The sequence below is a fragment of the Protopterus annectens genome, chromosome 8.part1 (genome assembly GCF_019279795.1).
Source record: "Protopterus annectens isolate FY-2018-M chromosome 8.part1, PAN1.0, whole genome shotgun sequence".
Classification (NCBI taxonomy): Eukaryota; Metazoa; Chordata; order Ceratodontiformes; family Protopteridae; genus Protopterus; species Protopterus annectens.
In genome coordinates this window covers 449,509,420-449,535,430 of record NC_056742.1, presented here as the reverse complement: position 1 = coordinate 449,535,430, position 26,011 = coordinate 449,509,420, and the positions used below count along the sequence as shown (strand labels likewise).

Genomic DNA, 26,011 nt, shown 5'->3' with positions numbered 1-26,011 from the left:
CTGTCCCTCTATAACATATTCTAATAGAAACGTCTGGCAGCTGAATAGTACTTTTTTATTGGTATATACCCAATTTACAATGGGCATGCTGGTTGGGCTGTCCAATCAGAGCACACATTTTTGAATAACAATGAGCCATCATTGTATAATTAAGCTTAAGGCATTCTTCACTATTATATAGTCCATATAGCCCTGCACACACATTAGCTGTGTTTTTGGATGTGCTGAATTCTGCAGGGGGTAATCTTTTTTATAATACCTCATAAAAACACAACATACTTGAGTTTCTTTAAGAAGTCAGCATAGTTTTTGATGTCCGAGCCTGATACATGACAACAGTTTGATTTCCTGCTGTCCGAATTATGTAGAATAAAGGAACAGACTACAGATTCCAAAAACTGTCAGAGAAGGAGTTACTGTGTATATCTTGCTTCATCTTTTTATCTTTCTTTTTAGTTGGTTACAAGAGAGTGGGACAATGTGTAAGATACCTAGAGTGAAGCTGAAGGCTATGCAAGATACACAGAGTGAGGCTAAAGGCTATTCCTCTGGGAAAATCCATGCTTATTTCCTATGTGTGTGTGTGTGTGTGTGTGTGTGTGTGTGTGTGTGTGTGTGTGTGTGTGTGTGTGTGTGTGTGCACGCGCGCACGCACACATGCACACATGCACATTCAGATATGGTTGCATTAGTGCCTCCTTGCACGTGTGTGCATACTTATTCATATGGAAGTTTGAATTCTTTTATGTCTCACAATAGGCAGTGCACACACCACAGTTCTATCTGGAGAAATCGCTTGGAAAATGAGCCTTTTTGAAACAGTGAACACTGATTACCATGCAGATTATTGATGGTACCCTTATCAAGTTGTCACCTGAAATTCATGTACCTCATCTGGCAGAAGCAGGGGGCAGGTAGCAGTCAATTACATACATACATGGTAGTAACTTTTAAGGAGATATCTGAGGTGTAGGTGGAAGAACATACTGCATGCAGTAGGAATGTAAGGTCTGTCCCTTCATCTGCTTATTGAGAGCAGCAGAGGAGCAGAGTATGTAATGCAAGAAAGGCAGGAGCCATATTGTAGAACTGGCTAAGAGATGGCTTATGATATCTGGTGAACTGTTTGAAACCACTTTTAAAATAGACATGGTTGGTTAAAGTATGTAGAGTAGAGCTGAAAGTGGCATTTGTATGAATGAAACTAAAAGTCCAGGACTGACACAACTCAGGATTTTTTTTCTCAACTAGTGGTACCTCTGGATTGAGTATATTGGCTAGCAAGCGATGCGAGAATGTAGGGAAGTTGCATCTCCCATAAAACTTTTTTTTGTGCCTGCCAGAAGTAAAGCTTTGACTGCAGCCCAGACTACTTAAGTATGAATACTCACTTGAGTATGTATCAAAGCAGGTGGGGAGAGGGACTTATCCATACTTGTTGAGAGGGTGGTGACCACATTTGATTTATGTGAAGGATCATATGTGCAAGGACTGCATGGCTGTGGACAGCTCTCTTGGTGATGGGAATGCTCACATCACTACCAGGGACAGGTGTTAGGGTCATAAATGAAAAATGTTGCCATTATACCTCTCCACTGCCCAGATTTTTGCAGACTGTCCAGATTTTTGCCTTTTATGTTTGGTCTGTCCCTCATAAAATTTGCGGTTTTCTGGCAAATCATAGATATTTGAAGTCACTAAGTAATGTTAAATAATGAGAGTTGTTTCAGTTTCAGACTTCATATCCTTCAGAAAATAATGTAATAATTAAAATATGTTATTCTAGCAACTTTCTAAGTTTATAGGAGCAATATTTAAATCTGTTCCTATTTTGGGCCTCTGTCCCCCCATTATTTCTGTATTTCTCCAAAGTTTTTGTGTTGAAAGGTTGAGAGGTATGGCTGTCATCGCCATGATACCAGTGACAGCACAAAGCACCCTCATGGCTATCTGTATAACAACATCTTAGAGGCTTGATGGTTGGCAAACTTGGGTGGAAGAAATGGTGCAAAACAAATTTTTGGTTTGTTCTGTTTTATTTTGAGTAAAGAATAATTTTTTGAGAATTATTTGATATCTTTGGATTCTGTGTTTTGCCATTCACATTCTGTTAAGCTCTTGACCTTGGTCATTCTTCCTCATTCTTCACTCTAGTATCTGCTTTGCTTCCCTTTTCCCAACCAGTTTCATATGCTGGGTGCAAGACGCAAGTGTCCACTTCACATTGGTGGACAATTCTTTTGCAGTGCTGACTGTTTCTAGGTGATGTGGAAGCATGTTTCTACAGTTCCACAGTCAAACACTGACTAAGCAGGTTAAGCACTTACTGACTGAGTTGTCACTCAGTACTAATGCATTAAGAATAGCTGTATCACCTGTCTGTGTGACTGCCAGTCTGTCTGTGTTTGAAGTGGACCCTCTTGCTGTAGGATCAGCAAGCCCCCCCTTCCTGAGCTGCCCTTGTTCTCTCACTCCATGATTCCTGGCCAACACCTCACTCCGCCAGTTAGAATCTTGTTAAATGACCAGTAATCAAAGCTTCCTTCATTCCTTTCCATGAACCCTGCTCTTTCCATCACATTTTTAGACTGTGTTTGGGGAGTCACTAATAAGAGTTAGAAAACAAAACCATAGGGAAGCTTTCTGGAAGATTTGTTGCAGCAAACCATGTTTATCACTTCCTTTTCTTCTTTGCAGTGTTCCTGTCTTTATTGAATTTCTAGAACAGGCCTTGATTTTTTTCGTATTTTTTTTTTTATTATTATTTTAATTTTATTTTGTTGGATCTGTAGTGAAAAACTGGGGAGGGCACAGGGGTTTCACACTTGCATAATATAGCTGTTGTCTGGGTATGGCTGTGCTGGTGGGCTGCACTTAGCGACTGACTTCTGGATAAAAGGCATCCAGTTCCTCATTCCTGATGGTTCGTAGCCTATAAATGATACTCTGCTGTGTCAAACTGCTTTGAAGATGTACAGCTGTATAATGTTTTACAGTAACTCTATTTTCTTTTCTGTCCTTCCGTATTCTCTGGTAGCTTGAAATGGGATAATATAAGGAAAGAATTAGATGGTTTTGCTGCAGTTGCATGTGCAAACAAAGGAGGACGGATCGGAATTGAAGAGTTTGCCAAAAACCTGAAACTGCCAGTGTCTGATGTTCTCAAGGAGCTGTTTGCACTTTTTGACAGGGTAAGTAAGTAGTTTGCTAAGAAAGGAAGGGCATGCCCATTGTTTTTTTAGTGTGATGATACATTTAACAGCATTTGCAAGGAAACACATGACTGATGCCTCTTTGTATCATGTTTTAAACCCTGAGAAGTAAGCTGCTGAGTAGGGGCTTCCACCTACTGTAGGGTTCAGTGGTACATAACATTGCCTTTGCAGAGGCATGGTTACAAGGAGCAGATTTATTTCTCAACAAGTTGGATTTTTGCAGATGTGTATGTAATGCATGCACTGGTATCAAAAGTGTCTGGGCATGGTACGAAACACAAAATAAGCCAGTAACAGCAAAAACCATGCCTTTTAATAGCCTATATAAGGTACTAGAGGACCTTGTAGAGAGTCAGTGGTTACTTGCAAACAGAGGAGATGATACTGATTTTTTTTTAATAACAGAAGGTAGTGTAGCACTTTGTGCACTTATGAAAAGCAACTGAAATGATCAGTGAAAAAGGTATTAACGTTATTGCCTTCCAGATATACGTTATCTTATAATTCACATTAATCTGTATAATGTGTGTGTGTCATACACTCACACACACATATGCATGCACACACTATAGTTTCTCTTATAATTCACATTAATATGTATAACGTGTGTGTGTCATAAACTTAAAAAGACGCACACACATATGCACGCACACACTATAGTTTCTCTTATAATTCACATTAACTGTATAATGTGTGTGTGTCATACACTTATAAAGACACACACACATATGCACGCACACACTATAGTTTCTCTTATAATTCACATTAATCTGTATAATGTGTGTGTGTCATACACTCACACACACATATGCATGCACACACTATAGTTTCTCTTATAATTCACATTAATCTGTGTAATGTGTGTGTGTGTGTGTGTGTGTGTGTGTGTGTGTGTGTGTGTGTGTGTGTGTGTGATACACGTATAAAGGCACACACACATGCATGCACACACTTCTAAAATGTCTTCTCTTTGTTCTTCCTTATTCTTATTTTCATTTTTGTAAGCTATCCATAAATGTCCACTTTTGTTACTTTAATAACTTTTTAATTCAATTTTTTTTTCATCATATTACATTTCCCCAAAAATATAGCATTTTATTGCATCATAGTTACTTTTCAAATGTTCTCCCCCCAAAAAAAATGTTTTGGGATGTTCCCAGTATTTTACAACCCCCTGTTCCCCTCCACATTTATTGTACTTGGTATATTCATAATTTTTTCTCTTTCTATTTTTGCACTAAATTATAATCACACCCACCAGTCCATAAACACCTTTTGTCAAATACTTTTGCAATGTCCAGTACTTCTTTATATCAGTTTTTCAAATGCCCTTCCAAAGTTCTAGTTTTTACCTGTGTTCGAAATTTTATGTGAATTTTCTTTTTTGTTTCTCTGTTAAATCTTTTTTCTCACATAAAGATTCCACAGGTTACACACTTTCTTCTTTTCATATTTTCCAAGCAAATTTAAAAGTCACAAATATAATTTCACAAAGTGTCACTGTTATGTCTTGTGCTTATTATATTGCCCCACACTTCATAACTATGTCTTTGACTTCTTTAGTTTGAATCCTTACCACATACTTCCAGTTTTCATTTTCTTCTGCCTCTTTTTCTGCTACTGTCCATTTGCCTTGTTTTACTTTCTCTGCATATGCTTTCTTTTCCATCTCACCACTATTGTTCAGGATTGCATTTGCATCCTCCGTTTGTATTTTCTCCATAATGTTCTCTCAGGAAACATCTTCATTTTCTTGGTCACTCTGCCTTACCATTTCTTTAAGTTAACCATCCCGCAATCTTCTTGACTGGAGGGTTGTAATTATGCATCCATCCTTTTCTGACTCAAGTCCATCAAATGGATTTCTCTGAAACATCTCCTCAGAATCCTGCACACATTCTCTGGTCTCAGTAGTTGCTTTCTCCTCCATTTCTGTCACCACTCCATTATCGCCTTCTTTCTGTCCATCTGCATCCATGTTTCTCCAGGCTGCCTCTGTGCCTTGATTGGAAACAGGAAGTGGCCCTGCAAAATGGGTCCCACTCACAACAATGATGAATAGAGCAATTTCTCCAATGCCATGGCCAAATTTACCACAGTAGTATAAGTACTCCCTCAAGTCTTCCTTGAAAAGTGGCTTTTAACCTAGTGGGACTAACCCAGTTAACAAAAGATAAGTAATACATGTGATGTCCCCAAGCTGGGCCAGTAATCAAAGAGCATGAATCCTCATTACTGACACTAGAGAGGTATGTTCACTTTTAATACAAATGGATGCACTCAGTATTTCCAGATGCACACCTCTCTGCATCAAACACAATCCCTTAAGAGCACTCAGGAAACATGCTCAGTCTGGGGATTGGTTCCTCTCTGTATCTATCCAGACCCCCAGTTCGAAAATACTAAATATCTATTTACAGTACACACCAGAGTTTCAGTCATAGGGAATATTTAAAATCACACTGATGGAAAGTTTTACACAGTTATAGAAAAACAGTATTTCTAATCTCAATATATTTTCCTGACTAATATAAAATAATTACTGTTCACTAGTTAAGTTACTACCACAAGGAAAGATGATGTGAGTGAGTGGTCCTTGTTGTCAGATCCAAGGCAGAATGCAAAATATTGAAAGCAAAGTCCTACTAATATATGCATGGCATACAGAATGACATCACACATCTACTCATCTGACTCTGTTTCCCATGCTATTACCAACACTAGAAGATAATGGGATTTTAGCACTTATGTGTTACCATACACACAGATAGAGCCTTACTGAGATCTCCTGGAAGTCACAAAACCATAAAATCATGTCACTCTTCCTACAAGAGCTACCGACTATTCTCTAGCACAGACATTGTGTCTCTGATTCCATTTAAAACTGTGGGATAACATATTTATGGCTTAATCCAACAAGTAATTTAATTTCAAGAATATTTTGCAAAATCAGGTTGATTAAGATTAAGATTAACCTCTTCACTTCTGGTATATGCTGTTACAATGTATGCATTTAATTCAGTTACAATAATACATGTACATTCCTTTTCCTTCCAGCAGGGCACACTGTTGATACATTTTAACACAAAGAAACCTCACAAATTCAGCACAAGCATCTGAACAAATCAGTTTGATATACAAATGACATTTAATTATTTACAAAATTCCGTCTTGCTGTGCTGGCATATGTTACAAATCCACTACTCTACTTCTCCGTGATTGGCTGTCAGTATCGCCTATCATCACTATATATGTTTGTATCTGTATGTATATCTATCTATATATATATATATATATATATATATATATATATATTTATGTTTCCATAACCCAGTTTTTACAAAAGCACACAAAATAAGATAAAATGAATGTCCCACACTGAGTATAACAAAAAAAGTAAATAAATAAATGCACCACACCCAATATAAAATAAAAATAAATTAATTAATACATTTCCTTCACCCAGTATTAAACAAAAATAAGTAAACTGATGTCCCACACCTAGTATAAAATACAGTAGGTAAGGAAATAGATGCCCAACAATGAGCATAAACTAAAAAAATAAATACATGAATAAATATCCCACAGACAATGCTGTTGTGTCTTTCGGCTTTTCCCGGTTAGGGGTCGCCAAAGCGGAACTCTGGTCTGCTAATGATTGACAGTAGATTTTTACATGCCGAGTTGCCAACCCTGACGCACAACCTTCAACGAAGGTATGCCCATTCACGCATGTCTTCACACAGAAGAAGCTTTAGCTAAGAATCAAACAGGACAACGTCTTAGTGTGAGGCGACAACGCTACCGCATCACCACCACCAGCCAATGTAAGCGTATTAATGTCCCACATCCAGTGTGAAATGAGATGCCATGCACTGAATGTGAGATAAACAATGTTTATAATTAAATGGTCCGCTCTTTCTTCGAGACATGTCAGTTTTGGAATACAAAAATATTGCTGTCTGACCATGGATGATACAGCATTTTCCAGTGACCAGTTCTATTTACCCAGGAGGGAAAACCTTAGCATATACATTTTGGATGGTGAAGAAATCCTACATTACCTATTATTATTGATTGATTTAGTGTTAATAAACTGAATTATTTTAAATATATTTCTTATGTTTTTAAAAATAATTTCATAATATAATAGATTCTTTTCTCGGAATTAGTTATCCTGCTCACTATATTCAATATAGACATTGAGTGAACACACTATTCATGCAGTGGAGGGGGACTTCATCTCCGTCATTAACCGTTTATCCTATTATGAAATTGCATAGATAGGTCAGAAGTTAAAAACTTATCAAGAAAAATAACTTTCAACATTCTGAGCTTGATGAGTCAGGTTTCACTGAAACTTGCATTGAGTACTTAAACAGAAACCATAACTCAGCTAAGGAGGTTTTGCTCCAGGTTCTTTTTTAGATGACTTGAGCAGTGAATTCCTTTCTCCATCTTATAGAATTAGGGTTCCTGTATGCCTTCCTTTCCATCCTCCTTTTCTCAGCTGTACTCTTAAAGGCAAAAAGAGACAAGGCAAAGCAAGGCTTACCCTAATGGTACTTTAATGACCAGGGCAACTTGATTTTCCAAGATAGTAAATAATGAGCATAAAGGGCCCCTGACCCATCTGGCAAATTCACTTTGCTGACCTGACACAGTGACTCACACATTTATTTCAGGTTGAACAGTCAGTATGTGGTTCATTTCACCATAGTCCTATTAAGATGTTCTCTCTCCCTAGAGGTAATAAAACCCATACCAAGAAGTCATAGTTAGCTAAATGGAAAATATTCTCAGTCTGATGCAATGGCAGATGTATAGGGAAAAAGTGCTTTTTGGAGCTGTTTGTTTGCTTGTACTTCTATTAAGCTCCACCTATCTCTTGTCTTGACTTATTCACTTGTGGACCTAATCTCCTTCCATCAAGTGACTTTTTTGGTGAGGTCCTTCACCTTAGGCCCTCCTGGAAACCCATTTTCCCCTTCTTGAGATGTTTGTCATTTCAAAACTGACTTTCACTCCCTTGGAGCCTGCTTGGTCATGTGCTGTCCTTTAAGGAAAAATCCTTTTCTTAGTACCCCAGCATCTCTGCCAGGAGAATCTTCATGACATGCCCCAAACTGTATAGAGTCTCCAGTAAGGTCAGACTGGCTCTGTACCTTCAGTTCAGTGTTTTTGTGTGCATTTCAGGTTTTTGTTTACCACTCATTTGGCATCTTTCTGTGGATATAACAGAGTCATTCAGGACCAGGTTTTCCTTCATGACAAAAATGGGTTCATAACTGCCTTTGAGCCAAGCTATTCATTTCCCTGTTTTATGCTAGAATTGAGTAAACAAAAATGGAATGGATCTTGCACATAATCAATGTGCATAGAAAACTATGCATTGTGACAGTGATTCTCAGGAAATCCTTCTGTTTAGCGTAACTAATTGCCAAAGCTATGTTCTCGACATCAGAAGAGGTAATCACTCTCTCATATTCAGCATTGATCATACCAGTTATTGAGTACAGTGTCCCCTTTGGAATGCATTTCTGTAAACCCCTCAAACAATTAGAAAGATCCCAAAGGTACCTCACCAAAAAGACCAAAGAACTAAAACCCCTTAGCTACCAAGAGAGGTTGGAGGCTCTAGCCCTTTATTCAGTCTGATACAGTCTTCTGAAGAGATATCTCTCTCTCAGTTAGTATATCATTAGAGGCCAATTTTTCCTGGGCCTTCTATATCTCGGCAGGTCCAGTATCTGAACCAATAATAAAAACATGGACCTCAGTCTTCAACAACAAATAAATAAAATACCATGGAGGGACAGGTTTATAATCCAACACCTCCCAAACCTCTGGAATAAACTACCCCCTGCATGTGAAACAGTGCAACTCACTATCCATTAAACATGTCCTAGATGACTGGATGGCTAACCATAAATTTACTCCAGGATAGACTGATGTCGTAATCCTAGAGAAAGGAGGTGCAGCACAAGGGAGAATACTGGCAAGAAGTGAATGGTGGTAAGACACAGTGCCTTGAAAAGTCTCAGTTTGTAATCTATAAAAACTCAAGCATCATATTTACAGAACCAAGACTTCAGGCAGTCAGTCCAGCTCTCTGTTCCCTTTATACAAGGGAAAAAGGACAGTCCAGCATTCAAATGAGCTTCTTCTGCATCGCTGGCTAACCTCATTGGCTTCTGTTAGGACCAGAATGAGAAAATGTGGAGGTCTGGGTGAGGTCTTAGTCCACCAAGGCAGCTGAAGCTATTGTTGATTTCTTTAAAAATGTTTTTTTTTTTGCAGAGCATTTATGAAGCAGCCACATGGACCACTGTTCACACCTTCTCCAGACAGCAACTTGGATATACATTGCAGGGGCAGACCTGTTTTTTAACTATGCTGTCCTCATGGGAATACTGTAATCCTCTTCCTGGTCTGTGGTCAGGCTCTTTTTCTATCTACACCTGCCTTAGGACTCTTCAATATGTAATACAAATGTTACTGCAGAGATTCTTGTGATGCAAGTACCACAGATATGAGAGAGTATTCACCATTGCCATTTATTTATAGTTAACCTGGAAGGTGATCTAGTCCAAAGACACTTTTCACCCATGAACCGAGCCAGCTAGGCACAGGTAATAAGCATACAAAACAATGTTTGAATAAGATGATCATCTCTGCAATAGGAACATCCATCCACCTTTTTCCCCCCTGTGTTTTGTTTTGTCTCATCTCCTAGAAGCTTGGCTGCAATGAAGTAAACCCTTACTTGATGACTTTTGATAATTGCTTGTGTATGTTACTGAGCACAGAAGTCCTCTTGGTGAACACTGTGTGTCTTATTCTTCTGTTAGTTTTGTGAGGAGTGGACACACATGTACGCACACACACCCATGCACAAATCCACATGTACAGTCATATAAGAGAAAGTTCTTACTGTTTTTTTTTTCATGCACACTTGTTTTATGGGGATTCTTGAACTCAAAAAGAAAAGAAAATGCAACTCACTGCTACCCTCATTTTTGGCCAAGCTTCCTGTTGATTCCACTGATGTGTGGAGGAGACCAGCTCTGCCCTAGAGATGTAGCAGAAGAAGTCACATCTACATGTGGCTAAACCCTACATTTGTAATGTAATGTGTACTGATCCGTTATTCAAACATCTGCAGTTATGTTGACTACCTTCAGGCAATGGTACTGTATCTCACCATTTGGTCATTGGCCAAGTGTTTGAATAATAGCACTTTCAGAAATGCTCAGTCACTGTAGAATGCCGCTGTGCATGGGATTTGTCCATACCCTGTGGTGCAGCACCCTTGGAGTTAATTATACCAAGTCTGGAGATACAGAAGGGGAAGCCCAATGCTGGAGTGGGTGTGACCCTTCCCAAGAAATACATGCCATTTCAAAAAGTAAGATTTGCTTCACTCATGATTAATTGACTTTTAAAGTAATGAGGCTTTCATTGAACTGTCCTTGATCTCTAAGATCATAAGTCATATCCATATGGATTGCATACAGCCATATTTGTGTTCCCACTCCCACTCCAGCCTGATGTTAGTTGCCATAAGAGTCGTTTACTGATACCCATACAATTTGCAATATTTAAAGTTTTTTGAGTTATGTTAAACAAGATAATAATGTAACAGAGCTCTATGTTTCAGTAAAAATGTATAAACTGACATCATCATCTGATCATTTGAGAAGCATGTTTAATTTGTGAACTAATAACTTTTTAGTGAATTCATATTTTTGCAAGCAAGCCATGTCACTTATTTCTTATACAGTATACAAACATCAAAGTGAACCTCTCAGCTGATTGTAGTAAACATGGTAACAAACTGTGCACTAAGAAGTGACCATTTATCTATGCACCCTACATCCAACTAGAGTGGAGCTTAACAAAGCCAGAGGTATTGCATCTCAGATAAATATTATATATTTTATGTACCCATGACAACTAGAATGGAGTTACAGGTAACATTTTTATGCAGAAGTTACCATTTTAACACCTAGTTTGCTAAATGTCTCTGGAGTTTATAAAGATAGTTGCAAAATAACAATACTCAAATAGTGCAGCTTCCAAGCTTAGCCTGATGGTTTAAACAGCACTTTGAAACATCTGTACAGCATATGCTGGTTTAGTAGCTATACTTTTAAAGTATATTTAGCTCATACAAAGGAAACCACTCTTTAGATATGATATGGATGGTATGATGTGATAAAGGATTTAGCAGTCCCACAGATATGTTAATTTATTTTTCATTTTTAAGTTTTTATTTACAATTTTTGACCAGTATTAATGTCTTAATCCACAGAAAAAACACCACAGTAAGCCGCCAAAGTCCTGCACTGTTGAAACACAAAGCTAAGCAGACAACCAGAAAAAACAGTGCGGTCACCATGCAAAAGGATAAGAAGTCTTTTAATAAATACAAAGATAAGCGCTTTCGGAAGGTGTGTACCGGAAGTACTTATCTTTGTATTTATTAAAAGATTTCTTATCCTTTTGCACTGTTTTTTTTCTGGTTGTCTGCGTAGTATTCATTTCTTGGTTTTCTTGTATTGTTTATGGTCCTGTCCCCTGCCATTTGTTACTCATGTTCACTTTTGAATTGTAAATGCACATCAAAAATAATATTTAAATTATATGAAGTACATACCAAACATGTAACACTCCTATAAAAAATTACATACATATTTAATTTGTTTTAATTTTGAATTCACTCAGGCTTTTTGTACAGTGCCTATTGTTTCAGGTAACATGAGTTTACTGTTTGAGGTTGCCGTAAATGACTGTCTTAATTCCATCATTTTGTGCTATATCCCTGACCTCATAACGGTACCAATATGTGGTCTGAGGTCTCACCTTAATTTTGACTTTGCATTTAATGCCCATGTGCAGCTCAACAACTCTCTCTCTGCTTTTATCCAGCACTATCACACACAGCCCCCTACTTTTTTTGGCTGAAGATCAAACTTCTGATGAAAACAGTGTGGTCATAAGCCATTCAGACAATGCTTTTAATTTTTTTTCCCATATGATCCAAAGCCATCATGTTCCTTAAATAAGAGATTGTACACCATACATCCCTCTTACTAGTATGATAAACTTCAGGGTTAGTACATTTCTGGGGTAAGGAGAAACCCCCCTTTACAATGACTCGCATGATGATTTCTCTTCTCTGTTATCTTCCTGAAATTGTGAATCAAAAGTGGATTGTGTTGTACTGGTATACTAGTTGTTGTAACACTGTAGTTGTCATAGCAACATTCCTACAAGAGCTAAGCATCTCAGTCCTTCAGTCTTCCTTTGTAATACCTTGTCCCAAATGTCAATGCTGGACCACTGATTTAAGGGTTATTAAAAACAGCGGGTTTGTTTCATTAGTATGGGGTTTTTTTTTCACAGAAGAATGTTGACAGCAGTCCTCCTTTAAACATTCATTTTAATTTTATGTAAAGAATGATTCTTGCTTGAAGTTATGTTTTAAACTTTGGTGTTCGTAAAGACTTTTGTTTTATAGGTCATAGGTAAGTACTAGGGTAGGTACCCTCGCAGGCCATTTGAAGCCTTGTCAGTTTCCCTTTTTGTGCTTGAAATAACCTGTCCTATTTGGTTATAGATTGGCCTCAACCATCCCATGATCAATAATTATATATTACTCCTAAGGAGAATAACTGGGATAATACCAGAGATAATTTGACAGACCCAGGCATGGGTTAAAGCATTTAAGACCTGCCTCTGTACATTAATAGTACAGGGGGCAATCCTGGGGTAAATATTCTTTTTCCCATCCATATATCTATGTTGTGCTTGAATATGGACAGGGATGAATGTTGTTTTATGTGGCTGGGGAGTCTGTTCCACTGCAGTGGTATCCTCTCCAGGATATACCTGCTGCAGAAGAGGGTTAGATCCCTAGACGGAGTATTTCTGATGCCATTTGACTTGCTAATGTGCAGTAAATCCATCAGTAATTGGTCAGAGGATGTCTTGTATGCCAGACATAGGTCACCTCTTAGCAGTCTGTAGGACACCAGGTATAGTGACAGAGCTTTGAATCAGTCCATGTAGGACATGTTGTTTAAGCATTCTATCCTTTTAGTAAGGTGTCACTGTGGGTGTTCCAGTTGTGTGTGTCTGGACATATGTATGCCAAAGGGAGTATTGTATTTAAAGACTGGCCTAATGAAGGCTAAGTAAAGGGGGGGCAGTGACATCCTTAGATCTAGAAGCAATCCTTTTATTTATAAGCTGTGCAATATAGATGGACTTTCGTACAACAATAGACACACTTTGGACCCTGTCCACATATGTTCCCAAATTCCGAACAACTGGATCAAGTCTTAGGGGCTTATTGTCAATGTGGTAATTCCCTGGAAGTGGATGCCTTCCCAAAGGATACAACAGTGCAGTTTTTTGGCATTTAGTTTCAGTAAATGATGATTGCACATATGAGACAAACCTTCTTGTAGAACGGCTAAGTCATTTCAGGATTCAGTAACTGCTCCTAGCTTGAAATCATTACAAAACGTAGTCAGACAGACCTCTTTGGTATTGTTTTTTATTTCAGAAAAGTAAATGCCAAGCAGGAGAGATCCCAGCAAAGAACCCTTTCAGAATCCCCCTAGTGACTATCTCTTTGTGGAGGTAATGTCCCCTATTTTGATTATCTGTGTTCTATCTGTGAGCCAGTTGCAATCCACTGGGTGACATAGGAGTTTATTCCCAGTTTATTTAGCTTTTCTCCTATGCCTGAGTGGGGGAATTATCTCAAAAGCTTTGGCCAGGGCAAGGTATATGGTGTGTACCATTTTGCTTTCAATTGCTTTAGTTACCTTTTCAAAATACACACCAGAGTGAGTAAGCATGACCGACCCTTGATGAATCCAAACTGAGATGAGTCCAGTGTTTGCAGGTTCCCTAAGTCCTGATTGATTAATTCCATAACTCTTTCCATGGTTTGTGTATGAGTTTGGTCAGATGTATGGGTCTGTAATTGCCTGGGTCTGTGGAAGGTCCTCCCTTATGCAGAGGAGTGGCTGTAGCTGTTCTCCACTTGCTTGGTACAAAACCTGTACGGTGGCATAGATTGAACAGTTTTGTTAGTGGTGTGGTAAGTCGTGCTTTGTGCTATTTAAAATGCGTCCAGGGATACTGTCGGAACCCATCAAGTTCAGTATTTTCGTTTTTTAGTAGCACTTTTAGCACTTGATCTTGTGTGATAGCTGGAGGCAAGCCAGTTTCAGGTATATCTTGAGGGACAGAAGGAAAGAGGGGTAAAGTTAGAGCTAAATTTATTGGTCAGTAGGTTTGCTAAATATTCAGCTTCAGTATAGGCAATATCGTTCACAATCAGCTCAGCTCATTGCCGCATTGTTCATAGGTTCATAGGTTGGTACTAGGCAATCGGTCGTAGAGCCTGTATAAGCCTAGCCCTAACAATTCCCTGGCTTTTTCTTCCCACAATATTTACTTCCCTGGAACCCTGTCTAGCAGGGCAACTGACATGATCCCCGGGGGGAATTTTCTATCTCCCATCCAATCATAAAGGTTCCTTTTGAAGAGGGCCAAAGAGGCGCTCTGCTTGACATGTATGGGCAGTCTGTTCCAGAGTCTGGGGAGTCTCTGGTTCAGGAACCTATCCCTCCAGCATGTTTTGTTCATTGTGATGACAAGGTTTAGATCCCTGGACTGTGTGGCTCTGAGGGATTGGGATTCCTGGGTTTGACATGTCCTTGTATGTTAAGCAGAGATCGCCTCTGGGTAGACGAGATATGACAAGAGTATAGCTGGAGTTTTTTTAGATGGTCAGCATAGGGCATCTGCTTTAGGCCTGTGATTCTTTAGTGAGGTATTTCTGTGGTCTTTCTAGTTGTTGCAGATGTCTTGAGAGGTACATACCAAATGGGGCATTGTATTCTATAATGGGTCTAATGAGGGATCAGTACATTGTGCTTTTGAGATTATTAACATAACTAAAATAAACCTTGGGATTGTCTTTAGCTTGAGTAGCTGTTTTAGCCTCAAACCTAGCTTTCACAAAAAAGAAGGGCAGGAACTGAATAATTTATGTAATGCTGCTTAGGTTATAGGATATATATATATATATATATATATATATATATATATATATATATATATATATATATATATATATATATATAGCAATATATATGAAGTATGTTCGTAAATATGAACTTGTTAATATAGTTTGATTATTTTTATACAAATGTAAATTTGTCTATGTCACAAGTGATAATTCAATAAAGGTGTTTAAAAAACTAGCTTTGGCGGAATTTATTAAGCACCTGAGTTGTTTGTTTGTTTTTGGTGACAATGGCTCTAACCTTATGGGAGTTACTCTTCTTGCTTTTGGTCAAAATTATTTTCCTTTTATTATAAAGTATGTTGATATTATGGTTCCACCATGCGTTTTGTTTCTGGGGTTTGCCCTGTACTTGTTCCTATGGGGTACAGCTGCATCTATGTAGCTGTTTACATGCTGGTATAGTGGAGTGGTGTACATTTTTGTATAGTCAGTGGAGTTGACTGGGTTTGATTGGGATTTAAAGCTTGTCAATGTATCACTTAGGATTTTTTCTTAAAGAAGCGTTTGAAGATACCTTGGATAGAAGGGCTCTTTGTTTAAGAAATGATGACTATATGCAAGGAATGGTGGAAGCTTCTCTTATATTTATTTATTTATTCAGTTAGTTATTTGCATTTGTTTACCAGGCTGGTCCACTAGGCAGTAGTCCGGACATTTTCATTGGAGGCCTGGGGAGAAAAGCTCCCCACTAAAATGAACAGTACATAATATAAACATTGCACAGTATGTAACGTATGAACAGTACATAATATAAACATTGCACAGTATGTAACGTATGAACAGTACATAATATAAACATTGCACAGTATGTAACGTATGAACAGTACATAATATAAACATTGCACAGTATGTAACGTATGAACAGTACATAATATAAACATTGCACAGTATGTAACGTATGAACAGTACATAATATACACATTGCACAGTATGTAACGTATGAACAGTACATAATATAAACATTGCACAGTATGTAACGTATGAACAGTGCATAATATAAACATTGCACAGTATGTAACATATGAACAGTACATAATATAAACATTGCACAGTATGTAACGTATGAACAGTACATAATATAAACATTGCACAGTATGTAACATATGAACAGTACATAATATAAACATTGCACAGTATGTAACATACAATACACTACAGTAGATCAGCATGACTGGTACATACAGTACAAGGGTCACAGTTGACAGCTGAAAAATCAGAGTACATTATCAGAGTACAATGTCAAGGATAAAGTGGTCTACACAATTAGAATATTACAAGTTAGGATATAGTAATTAATTAACACTTATGAAATTATAAGCTTGAATATAGGTTCATAGGTAGGTACTAGGCTATTGGCCCAAGGTCTTAAGTAAGCCTAGCCAACGAGGTTCCCTGGCTTACGCCACCCAAGAAAGTTAATTTCTTTTGCTCCTTTTGAACAGAGCCACAGAAGTGATCCCCAGGTGTATTTCCTATTTCCCATCCACTCATCAAGATTTTTCTTGAAGAGTTCTAATGAGGAACTTTGCTTGACATAGATGGGTAGCTTGTTTCAGAGTACAGGAAGTCTGTGGGACAGGAATCTGTCCCTCCAGCATTTCTTGTTTATTATGGTGACAAGGTTTAGGTCCCTAGAGTGTGTAGCTCAGAGGGATTGGGATTTCTTTAGGTGTAGCATGTCCAACAGCTCTGGGTTTAACATGGCTTTATATGTTAGGCAGAGATCTCCTCGGAGTAGGTGATATGCTACAGAGTAAAGCTGGAGTTTTTTGAGACGGTCAGCGTAGGGCATCTGTTTGAGGCCAGTAATCCTCTTTGTGAGGTACTTCTGTGGCCTTTCCAGCTGCTGCAGATGTCTTGTAGTTACATTCCAAAGGGGCGTTGTACTCTATAATGGGTCTAATGAGTGCCGAGTAGAGGGGAACAATGACCTCTTTTTTCCTAGATGAGAACCCTTTTGTGATGAGGTGTGCCACATAGAAGGATTTCCTGACCACTGTGGTGATTATCAAAAGAGAGACTACTGTCCACCTGGGTCTCAAGATCTCTTATCACACATTCGGCGTTAAGTAGACTGCCGTTTATGTGGTAGCTCATGGGTACAGAGTTTTTACCAAAGGGGATGACAATGCACTTTTTGGCATTGAGCTTGAGGCCATGCCTCTGACACCAGGCATCTGTCTCAGTGAGGCCCTTCTGTAGGATGTCCACATCATTTGTGGACTTGACTATGGCCCCTAGTTTGCAGTTATCTGCAAACTTCATTAGCCAGAGTCCTTCTGTGTTAGCTTGTACTTCAGAGAAGTAGATACCAAACAGGAGAGGTCCCAGGACTGAACCCTGTGTTACTCCACTTGTCACTGGTTTGAAGTCAGATTTGGAGTCTGCAACTTTTACAGTGTGGGTTCTGTCAGTGAGCCAGTTGGCAACCCATCTTGTGATGTTTGGACTTATACTTAGTTTAGTGAGTTTAGCTATAATTCCAGAATGGGGGATGGTGTCAAAGGCCTTGGCAAGGTGTGAACCACCTTACCCTCATCTACAGCTTTGGTGACTGTCTCAAAGAAGTCAATCAGGTTCAGAAGGCACGATCTGCCTTTCACAAACCTGAACTGGGTGAGGTTCAGAGTTTGGAGGTTACCAATGTCTTTTGTTTGTGAGTTTCATGATGATACATTCCATGGCCTTGTAGACCAGGCTCATCAGGCTAATAGGGAGATAGTTCCCAGGATCAGTGGTGGCTCTCCCTTTGTGGAGTGGGACAACTGTTACTGTGTGCCATTCAATTGGTGCAAAGCCTGATGTGAGACTATGATTGAACATGGTGCTTAGGTGGTGAGCCAGTTCGTTCTGAAGTTCATGTCAATGAGAGATAGATTCCTGTCCCAGAGACTTCCCATACTCTGGAACAAGCTACCCATTTGTGTCAAGCAAAGTTCCTCATTAACACTCTTCAAGAAAAATCTTGATGAGTGGATGCGAAATAGGAAATACACCCCGGGGATCACGTCTGTGGCTCTGCTCAACAGGGGCACAGGAAATTAACTTTGTTGGGTTGGCGTAAGCCAGGGAACTTTGTTGGCTAGGCTTACTTAGGCCCTTGGGCCGATAGCCTAGTACCTACCTATGAACCTATGTAAAACACAGCCTGGGATTTTGTCTGGTCCCATGGATGCTGTGTTTTTCGTTTTAGAGAGTGCAGCTTTTACCTGCAGAGATGTGATTACAGGGACTCTGCATTCTTCCTGTATAGATATGGGCCCTTTAGGGGGAGAGAGGGGGTAAAGTTAGCACTGACCCTATCTGCCAGGATGTTGGCAATATCAGTTGGTTCTGTATCATGTTGTTGTGCTGTAACTCAGAGCAGATCTGGGTGTTGCCATTGAGATTCTTGACAGAGCTATAGAATGCTTTGTGGTTGCCCTTAGAATCAGTGGCAATTTTGTTTTTATAGCTAGCTTTGGAGGATCTTATAAGGGATCTCAGCTTCTTACTTAGGCTGACCAGGGAGCGCCTCCACTCATGGGATTTTACTGTCTTTTGCAACAGTTTCTTCCTTCTGTTGTAGAGTTTGTTTATGGCAGGGGACCGCCAGATTGGCTTCCTTTTTTTGGAGGATAGCGTCTTGGTTCTGTTTGGGATAGCACAATCCATGCACTCGTGTAAGTGCTTATAGAGTACATTTGTGTAGGATTCAGCAGTTGTAACTGTATTGTCCATCTGCATGGGTGTCATGTAGTTCATCACTTCTGTCTTAAGAAGCATGAAGTTGGCTTTGGAGAAATGTTTTACCATGGTTTCCTTTATGGTAGGTGGGGGCGGGATGTGGATATCTAGGGTGATTAGCTTATGGTCAGATCTGAGCAACGAGGAGTTGACTTCAGGTGTGGAACACCGGTCACTCATGTTGGTAATAACTAGGTCTAGGATATTGTTGCCCATGGTGGGAGTGTGGTTAAGTTGATCCAGGGCATTGGAATTTATGAATTCCAGAAAGCGTTGAGCAAAGGAGTTGGTACATTAGTAGTTTTCCCAGTTAATGGTGGGGTAGTTGAAATCATCCATTATTAGGGTTTTTGGTTGAACCCTAATATTTTCCAGTATATCAAGAAAAGAGGAGTGGGAATCCTGGGGCATGGTGGGGGATCTCTTGTAAGCTACAATTTGGATTGCAGTTTTGCCCAGAGTTAGTTGCACTTGGATAACCTCAGATGCATTATGCTGTGCAACTAGCCTGGAGGTGTAGATATCCTTAATGAATATGGACACATTTCTGCATTTGGTGTTCTGGTCCAGGTTAGATGGCCGAAAAGTGTGGTATGAGTTATAGCTTGGTAATGCAGTGGTGCTCTCTAGAGCCTTGAACCAGGTCTCAGTCACTGCTCAGATGTCAATGTTCTCCATTTTATGGAGGGCCTCGAATGAGTGCATTTTGAGATTTAAACTTCTAGCATTGAGTAGCATTACCCTACATTTTTGCTTGCCTGTTCCTGTTACGGATATAGGTGAGCAAATGTAGCAGTTAGTACCAGCACTGTAATTAAGTGTTTTGAGATAGAGTTATGTCAGAGTAGTAATAAATGAAGGTGTGGGGTAGTATAGAAGAGGGAATCAAGTGTTGGGACGTGTTGTTTTGGATGCCCCCCCCCATTGTAGAAGGAAGTAGTAGTCCACAAAAACTACAAAAATTGATTGGCCAAAGAAGAGCCATAAAGATGACAGAGTGGACTATTGATGATAGGAAAGAAATTATGTATTGTTACTACTATGTAAAAAGCCCAGAATTTCCAGGCACAAGATATACAAAATGATTAGGAGAGAAATTAGAGGAAAGAAAAATGCTTCTGCAGGAAAAACTGTCACAAGCTTCAAATAAAAAAAAATTACTTTCATTAATACAACAAATTTTTGAAAAACAGTATATAGATCAAGAAACTTTGATCTCTTTGGAAAAAGAAGCCTCTGAGGAAGTGAGAAAATATAAACAACAAAACCTAGAGGTATTTGAAAAATATAAAAAAGAAATATGGACATGGAAAGAAAGAGAGATTTGATATGGCGCAATATTTATGCAAAGGAGAAAGCCAAGCTAACTAAAATACAGAAGGGAGTTTCAAAGCTATTCGAAGAAAAATACAGGCAAAGGCATCCAGATGTGGACAATTTCGCAATAAAAAGACTAAAAGCACAAAAATTTAATGTAGAAAAGACGATTAGTAAAGTAGAAGTTAAAGAAATAGAAGTTGAAGTTATGGAGTGTCTGCGAAATGAAGGATTTAATGTAGGAAGTTTAAAATAGACCACATCACAGCATGATGGAGTGAGTCCCCAGAATAAGGAAAAGCAAGAAGATCAGGAGATGTGTGAAGAAGAAATGCAGACAGGGGAAAGGAGAAGAGATTTAATATGGTGTAATATTTATGCAAAGGAGAAAGCAAAACTAATACAAAAAGAGCAGCACCAAAGATATTTGAAGAAAAATATAGGCAAAGGAATCTGGAAATGGAAAACTTTACAATAAAAAAAATAAGAAGACTAAGAGGAAAAGTAGAAAAAGAGATTAGGAATGGAGAAGTAAAAGAAATAGAAACTGAGGTAATGGAACAGCTGCAAAGAAAGGATTCAGTGTAGAAAATCAAATGCAGAAAGCACCACAACAGGATAGAGCAATGGGTATACAAATTAAGGGGAAACAAGTGAACAGGAAGCAACAGGTCAGGTGCCATATCAAGATATTTTGGAGCCTTCCACAGGAAACCAGTATAAACATTCACTTGAAGCTAGAGACGGGAAGGAAAGGAACAGGAAACTGTGGAAACTCTGATGCAGTCAACGTTGAGGAGTGATAGGCCAGTGAGTTTCCATAGGAAGATGCTATAGAACTTTCTATAGAATGCCCACAGGAAATGGAAAACAAGGGATGTGCCCTCAGTATAGAAGAAAATGAGTTAAGAGAAGACTTGCTTGATTTAATAGACAAAGACAGATATATCAAGATCAATGAGAGAAATAGACTGCGGAAGGTTAATAAAACCCCAAAAGTCAGAAGTTTGATAAAACAAATGAAGACAGTAATTAGGACTGTCCATAGAGACCCATGTGATGTAACAGAAGTAAACAGGATATATTACTGTGCTGCTAAATTAATAACTGATAAAGTTCTACCACAGGAACGTAGGGTAGCCAGGGAAAAGGGGGGGGGGGGACAAAAGTGAATACCATCATGGAAATATCGAAAAGAGAAAACTATAAAGCAGCTAAGACAAGAAGTGTCATTGTTAGAATATTATAGAAGAGGGAACAGATCAACAAAAATATTAAGAAAAATAGATGTGATAAAAGCAATGTGCAATATTAGAACAGACCAGGCTCTATTATGTACTATTGGAGATAACCAACTAAAAATTTTAAACTGGCGGAAAGACTCAGAAGATACGAAGATAAATATAAGGGAAAAACACAAAATAAGCAATTTACTGATGACCCAAAAAAAGTTTTAAAGAGAATTGGGAAATAAGGTAAAAGGAATTGATAGACTGCCAAAAAAAGAGGAAGTAGATACATTTTGGAGAAGTATCTATGAAGATCCTGTGGAACATAACAAAGATGCTAAATGGATAGAAGAAGTGAAAGAAAGAATAAGAAGTTTAAAGGTACAGGATATGAAATGGGATGTAGTAACAGCCAGAGAGATTGAAACAAAGTTGAGAAAAGCCTCTAATTGGAAAACCCCAGGCCCGTATGCAGTACCTAACTTTTTGCGTAAAGTATTAACTTCTTTACATGAGGTTCTAGCCATGAGTAAGAACTACAACAGGAAAAACAATGCTCTTGCTTAAGAGTGAACCTGCAAGCTACCCTTAAAATTATAGACCAATAAGTTGTCTTCTGACGACGTATAAACTATACATGGGGATTGATGCCGACAGAGTTTATAGTAATTTAGAAGAAAACTCAATTATGGCAGTAGAACAAAAGGGCAATAAAAGAAAGTCATATGGACCAAAGGATCATTTGTTGTTAAAGAAAGTTATAGTGGAGAACTGTAAGAAAGGGAAGAATCTAAGTATGGCATGGATTGACTATAAAAAAGCGTTTGATAGTATCCCACATTCATGGATAAAAGAGTGCTTAAAAATGTATAAGGTGCATCCTACACTGATTAATTACATTACAGTAACCATGAAACAGTGGCAGACCACTTTGCAATTAAGCCATGATAAAGGACATATTATTATCCCAAGGATAAAAATCCAAAGGGGGATAGTCCAGGCTGACTCCCTGTCACCATTGCTGTTTTGCCTTACTTAACAGCTTTAGGTCATGGCTATAATCTGGCTTTTAGAAAACAACAAAGTCTAATGACTTCTCATCCTCTCTTTGTCAATGATTTAAAATTGTATAGCTCATCAAATGAGGAACTGAAAGCACAGCTGCAGGTTGTCAAAACTTTTTCAGATGATATTGGAATGTCATTTGGTCTTGATAAATGTGCAAAAGCAACCTTTAAAAGGAAAATTGCAGCACCAGAAAAATATCAGTTTGGGACAGAAATGTGGTATAAAAGAACTTGAGCAAGAGGGGGTGTATTAATACTTGGGAACTGATGAAGAATCAGCAATAAAACATGAACAAATGTGAATAAAGCTTAGTAAGGAGTACTTTAGAATACTTAAATTAATCCTGAATACAGCATTGACACCTAGGAACAAGATCCAAGCTATAAATCAAGTTTGATCTTCCTGTCCTAACTTATAGTTTTGGAGTGATTGACTGGCCACAAAAAGTGTTGGATAGATTGGATATTAAAACAAGAAGGATGCTTCATGCTCACCGAATGATTTATAAAAATCAGTGCATACCAAGATTATATATTCCCCATTCTGAAGGAAGGATGGGCCTCCTTGAAATTGATTACGTGTATAGATCTGCAATCGTGGGACTCCACACATATTTACTGACCTCACAAGATCCAAATGTGGTGAAAGTTCTGAAACATGAGGAGAATAAATCTAAGATGACATCTCTGCTTAATTTAGCAGAAGCATATCAACGTCAAGCAGGAGTGGAAATCAAACCGGAAGTGGATAAAAATCAAGGCAGCAACTGAATGTGCTGAAAAACAAAAGAAAGAATATAAGGTGAAGGACCAGATGGGAAGGCAGGAAATGTGGAAAAAACATAAATATAGTTGCAAGTATAGAAAACTTCTGGAAGAGCTTCATGTTGATCAAGATTGAATGCAGGAATGGTTAAGTTGAGGTGAATTTACATCAAGAAATGAAAGGTTAATATTGGCAGCCCAAGACAGTGGGCTACGTACACATTGGTTTGCTAAGTCTATTGAACATGTGGGAGAAACAGATATATGTAGGTTTTGTGGAACCGAATTGGAAACAGTCACACACCTTATTGCTGGTTGCGACTCTCTTATGGCAGAGGGACTGTATACTGAAAGGCATAATAATATGGCGAGATTGTTACACTGGAGATTGTGCAAATATTATGGTATCAAAGTGGCTGAAAAGCACTGGAAACATGAGCCACAGAGAATCATAGAAAATGATGAAGTTTACATCACATGGGATCACCCAATACCAACAGTCCAAACGATAGATGCTAGAAAACCAGATATAGTGGATCAAGAAAAGAAGACAAAAGTAGCATTGATCATTGAAATCACCACACCTAGTGACTACAGTGTCTTGCGTACAGAGAAATACAAAGTCATAAAATACCTCGATCTGCAGGCAGAAACGAGAGCCATGTGGAAGAAAGATACTCAGACAGTTCCAATAGTAGTAGGAGCAACTGGTCTTATAAAAATAATTTACAGTCGTATTTAGATATGTTACCAATTCATGTAACAGCATATGAATTGCAGGAGGAGTCATTACTGGGCACATTGCGGGTGCTGCCAAGAGCACTTTTGGCTAACATCAAAGAGTGAAACAATACTAATTTCATGAACTTTAATTGTACTTTGACTTAGAAATGGGGTCCATTCCTGTCATGGTATTAGAAACCCAAAAGACTTGGAGAAATTAAAACGGAAGAGGAAGGGTGTTGTCTCAGGGGACTTTTTAAAGAGAGCTGGATTGCTGGTAGTCCTAATTGATGGTGGGAGGATATTCCAAAGTTTTGCAATAGTAAATAATAATACAGATTTGCTGTATCCAAGACTGTTTTTAAGCTTCTGAGCCCCCAAGTCTTTCTGTGTTGGAGGGAAGTCATCTAGCTTATCAGTGGGAGTGGTAAGCACTAGGTAGCCTATCTACCACAAGAGGAGTGGTTTCTGGCCCATAAATTTTAATTTATTGGACATTTGGGCAGTTTTTCTATCCCTGTCAACTTTTTGGTTTAAAAACCCATGTTTGGACTTGTTTCCCACCTTTCCTGTAACTAGTCTAATCCTCGTACAGATTTGCTGTATCCAGGACTGTTTGTAAGCTTCTGAGCCCTCCAAGCCTTTCTGTGTTGGAGGGAAGCCTTCTAGGTTATCAGTGCGAATGGTAAGCACTAGGTAGCCTATCTACCACAAGAGGAGTGATTTCTGGCCCAGAAATTGTAGTTTATTGGCCGTTTGGGCAGTTTTTCTATCCCTCTCCACTTTCTGCTTTAAAAGCCCATGTTTGCATGGGTTTGCACTTGTTTAAGCTCCTCTCAGTGGCACTGAGGTGAGGTAAATTATTACTGGTGCCAGAAAGTCTGCTCTTCGTTTTTTCCCTTAGATCTTGCTAGTTCTTTCTGTCTCTCTTGCACTTCAAATAACCTAATCACTTTGCACTTCAACAGGTTTTTGTAGTAATTATTATGGCACACCTAAGTGCCATCAGCACTAGTCATTCTTCACGGAAATAGCTCCAGTACTTAGTAGTTATGACCACCCCTCCTGGCATGATTAAAGGGCAGTTCCCTGTGCTTTTTCCTATTAACCTGGTGAACTTGGTCATTCTGATGCAGTGTAGCAACTGTCTCATGTACACAGACAACCCTCTCCTCTTACCTACCAACACTCAGACTTGTGAGAGATGCACTGATATCACCAAATTAAAAGCAATGCACTCTCCAGCCAAGACTGGACTAGCTGGTCAAGAGGAGAAGGTCAACACCTGCACCAGACCACATCGAACACATTGCCCTCCAGAACACCTACTATCATTGCTCTCACATAAAAACACAAACCACACGCCCACCTTCATGGAGGTTCTCAACAGAAATGTGCCGAAACAGCAGAGACCTCCAAGACAGAAATGCACTCAACCACCACAACACAGCACAAACCACAGGACATATAGCTCACCTCCACTGTGTGCCCCTCAACCTAAGCCCGTAAGGCTAAACACCTTGCCCAGAAACACTTATCATAAGTGACTCAATAGTAGGCACACAGATGTCCCACTCACTAGGTTGAATAAGAAGAAGGTAGCAGTCAGCTATTTATCAGGTGTCAGAATCTGACGCATAACACATGCACTTAGGTCACTCCACAACAAGTACAAGTATGACTCTGTCATTGTCCATGTGGGTGTGAATGACCTGAGACACACCTCCCTGAACTACATGAAAAGAGATCTCTTGGATTATGTGGCCCAGGCTAGTAAGACACTAGCCCTAAGCAGTATCCTACTGTTACCCAGAATGATACCTCAGTACAAACAAAAAATGATTGACTTCAGCAATT

The 26,011-nt window shown here is 38.9% G+C and overlaps 1 protein-coding gene across 2 annotated transcripts in view; it reads left to right on the top strand.

Moving 5' to 3' along the window:
- LPCAT2 (lysophosphatidylcholine acyltransferase 2) overlaps positions 1-26,011 on the top strand; it is a 777,819-nt gene that overhangs the window by 729,940 nt on the left and 21,868 nt on the right. For both annotated transcript variants that reach the window (XM_044082005.1, XM_044082006.1), the window contains exon 11: positions 3,038-3,191. In XM_044082005.1, the coding sequence (XP_043937940.1) occupies positions 3,038-3,191 (154 nt within the window). The remainder of the gene's footprint in view (positions 1-3,037; positions 3,192-26,011) is intronic.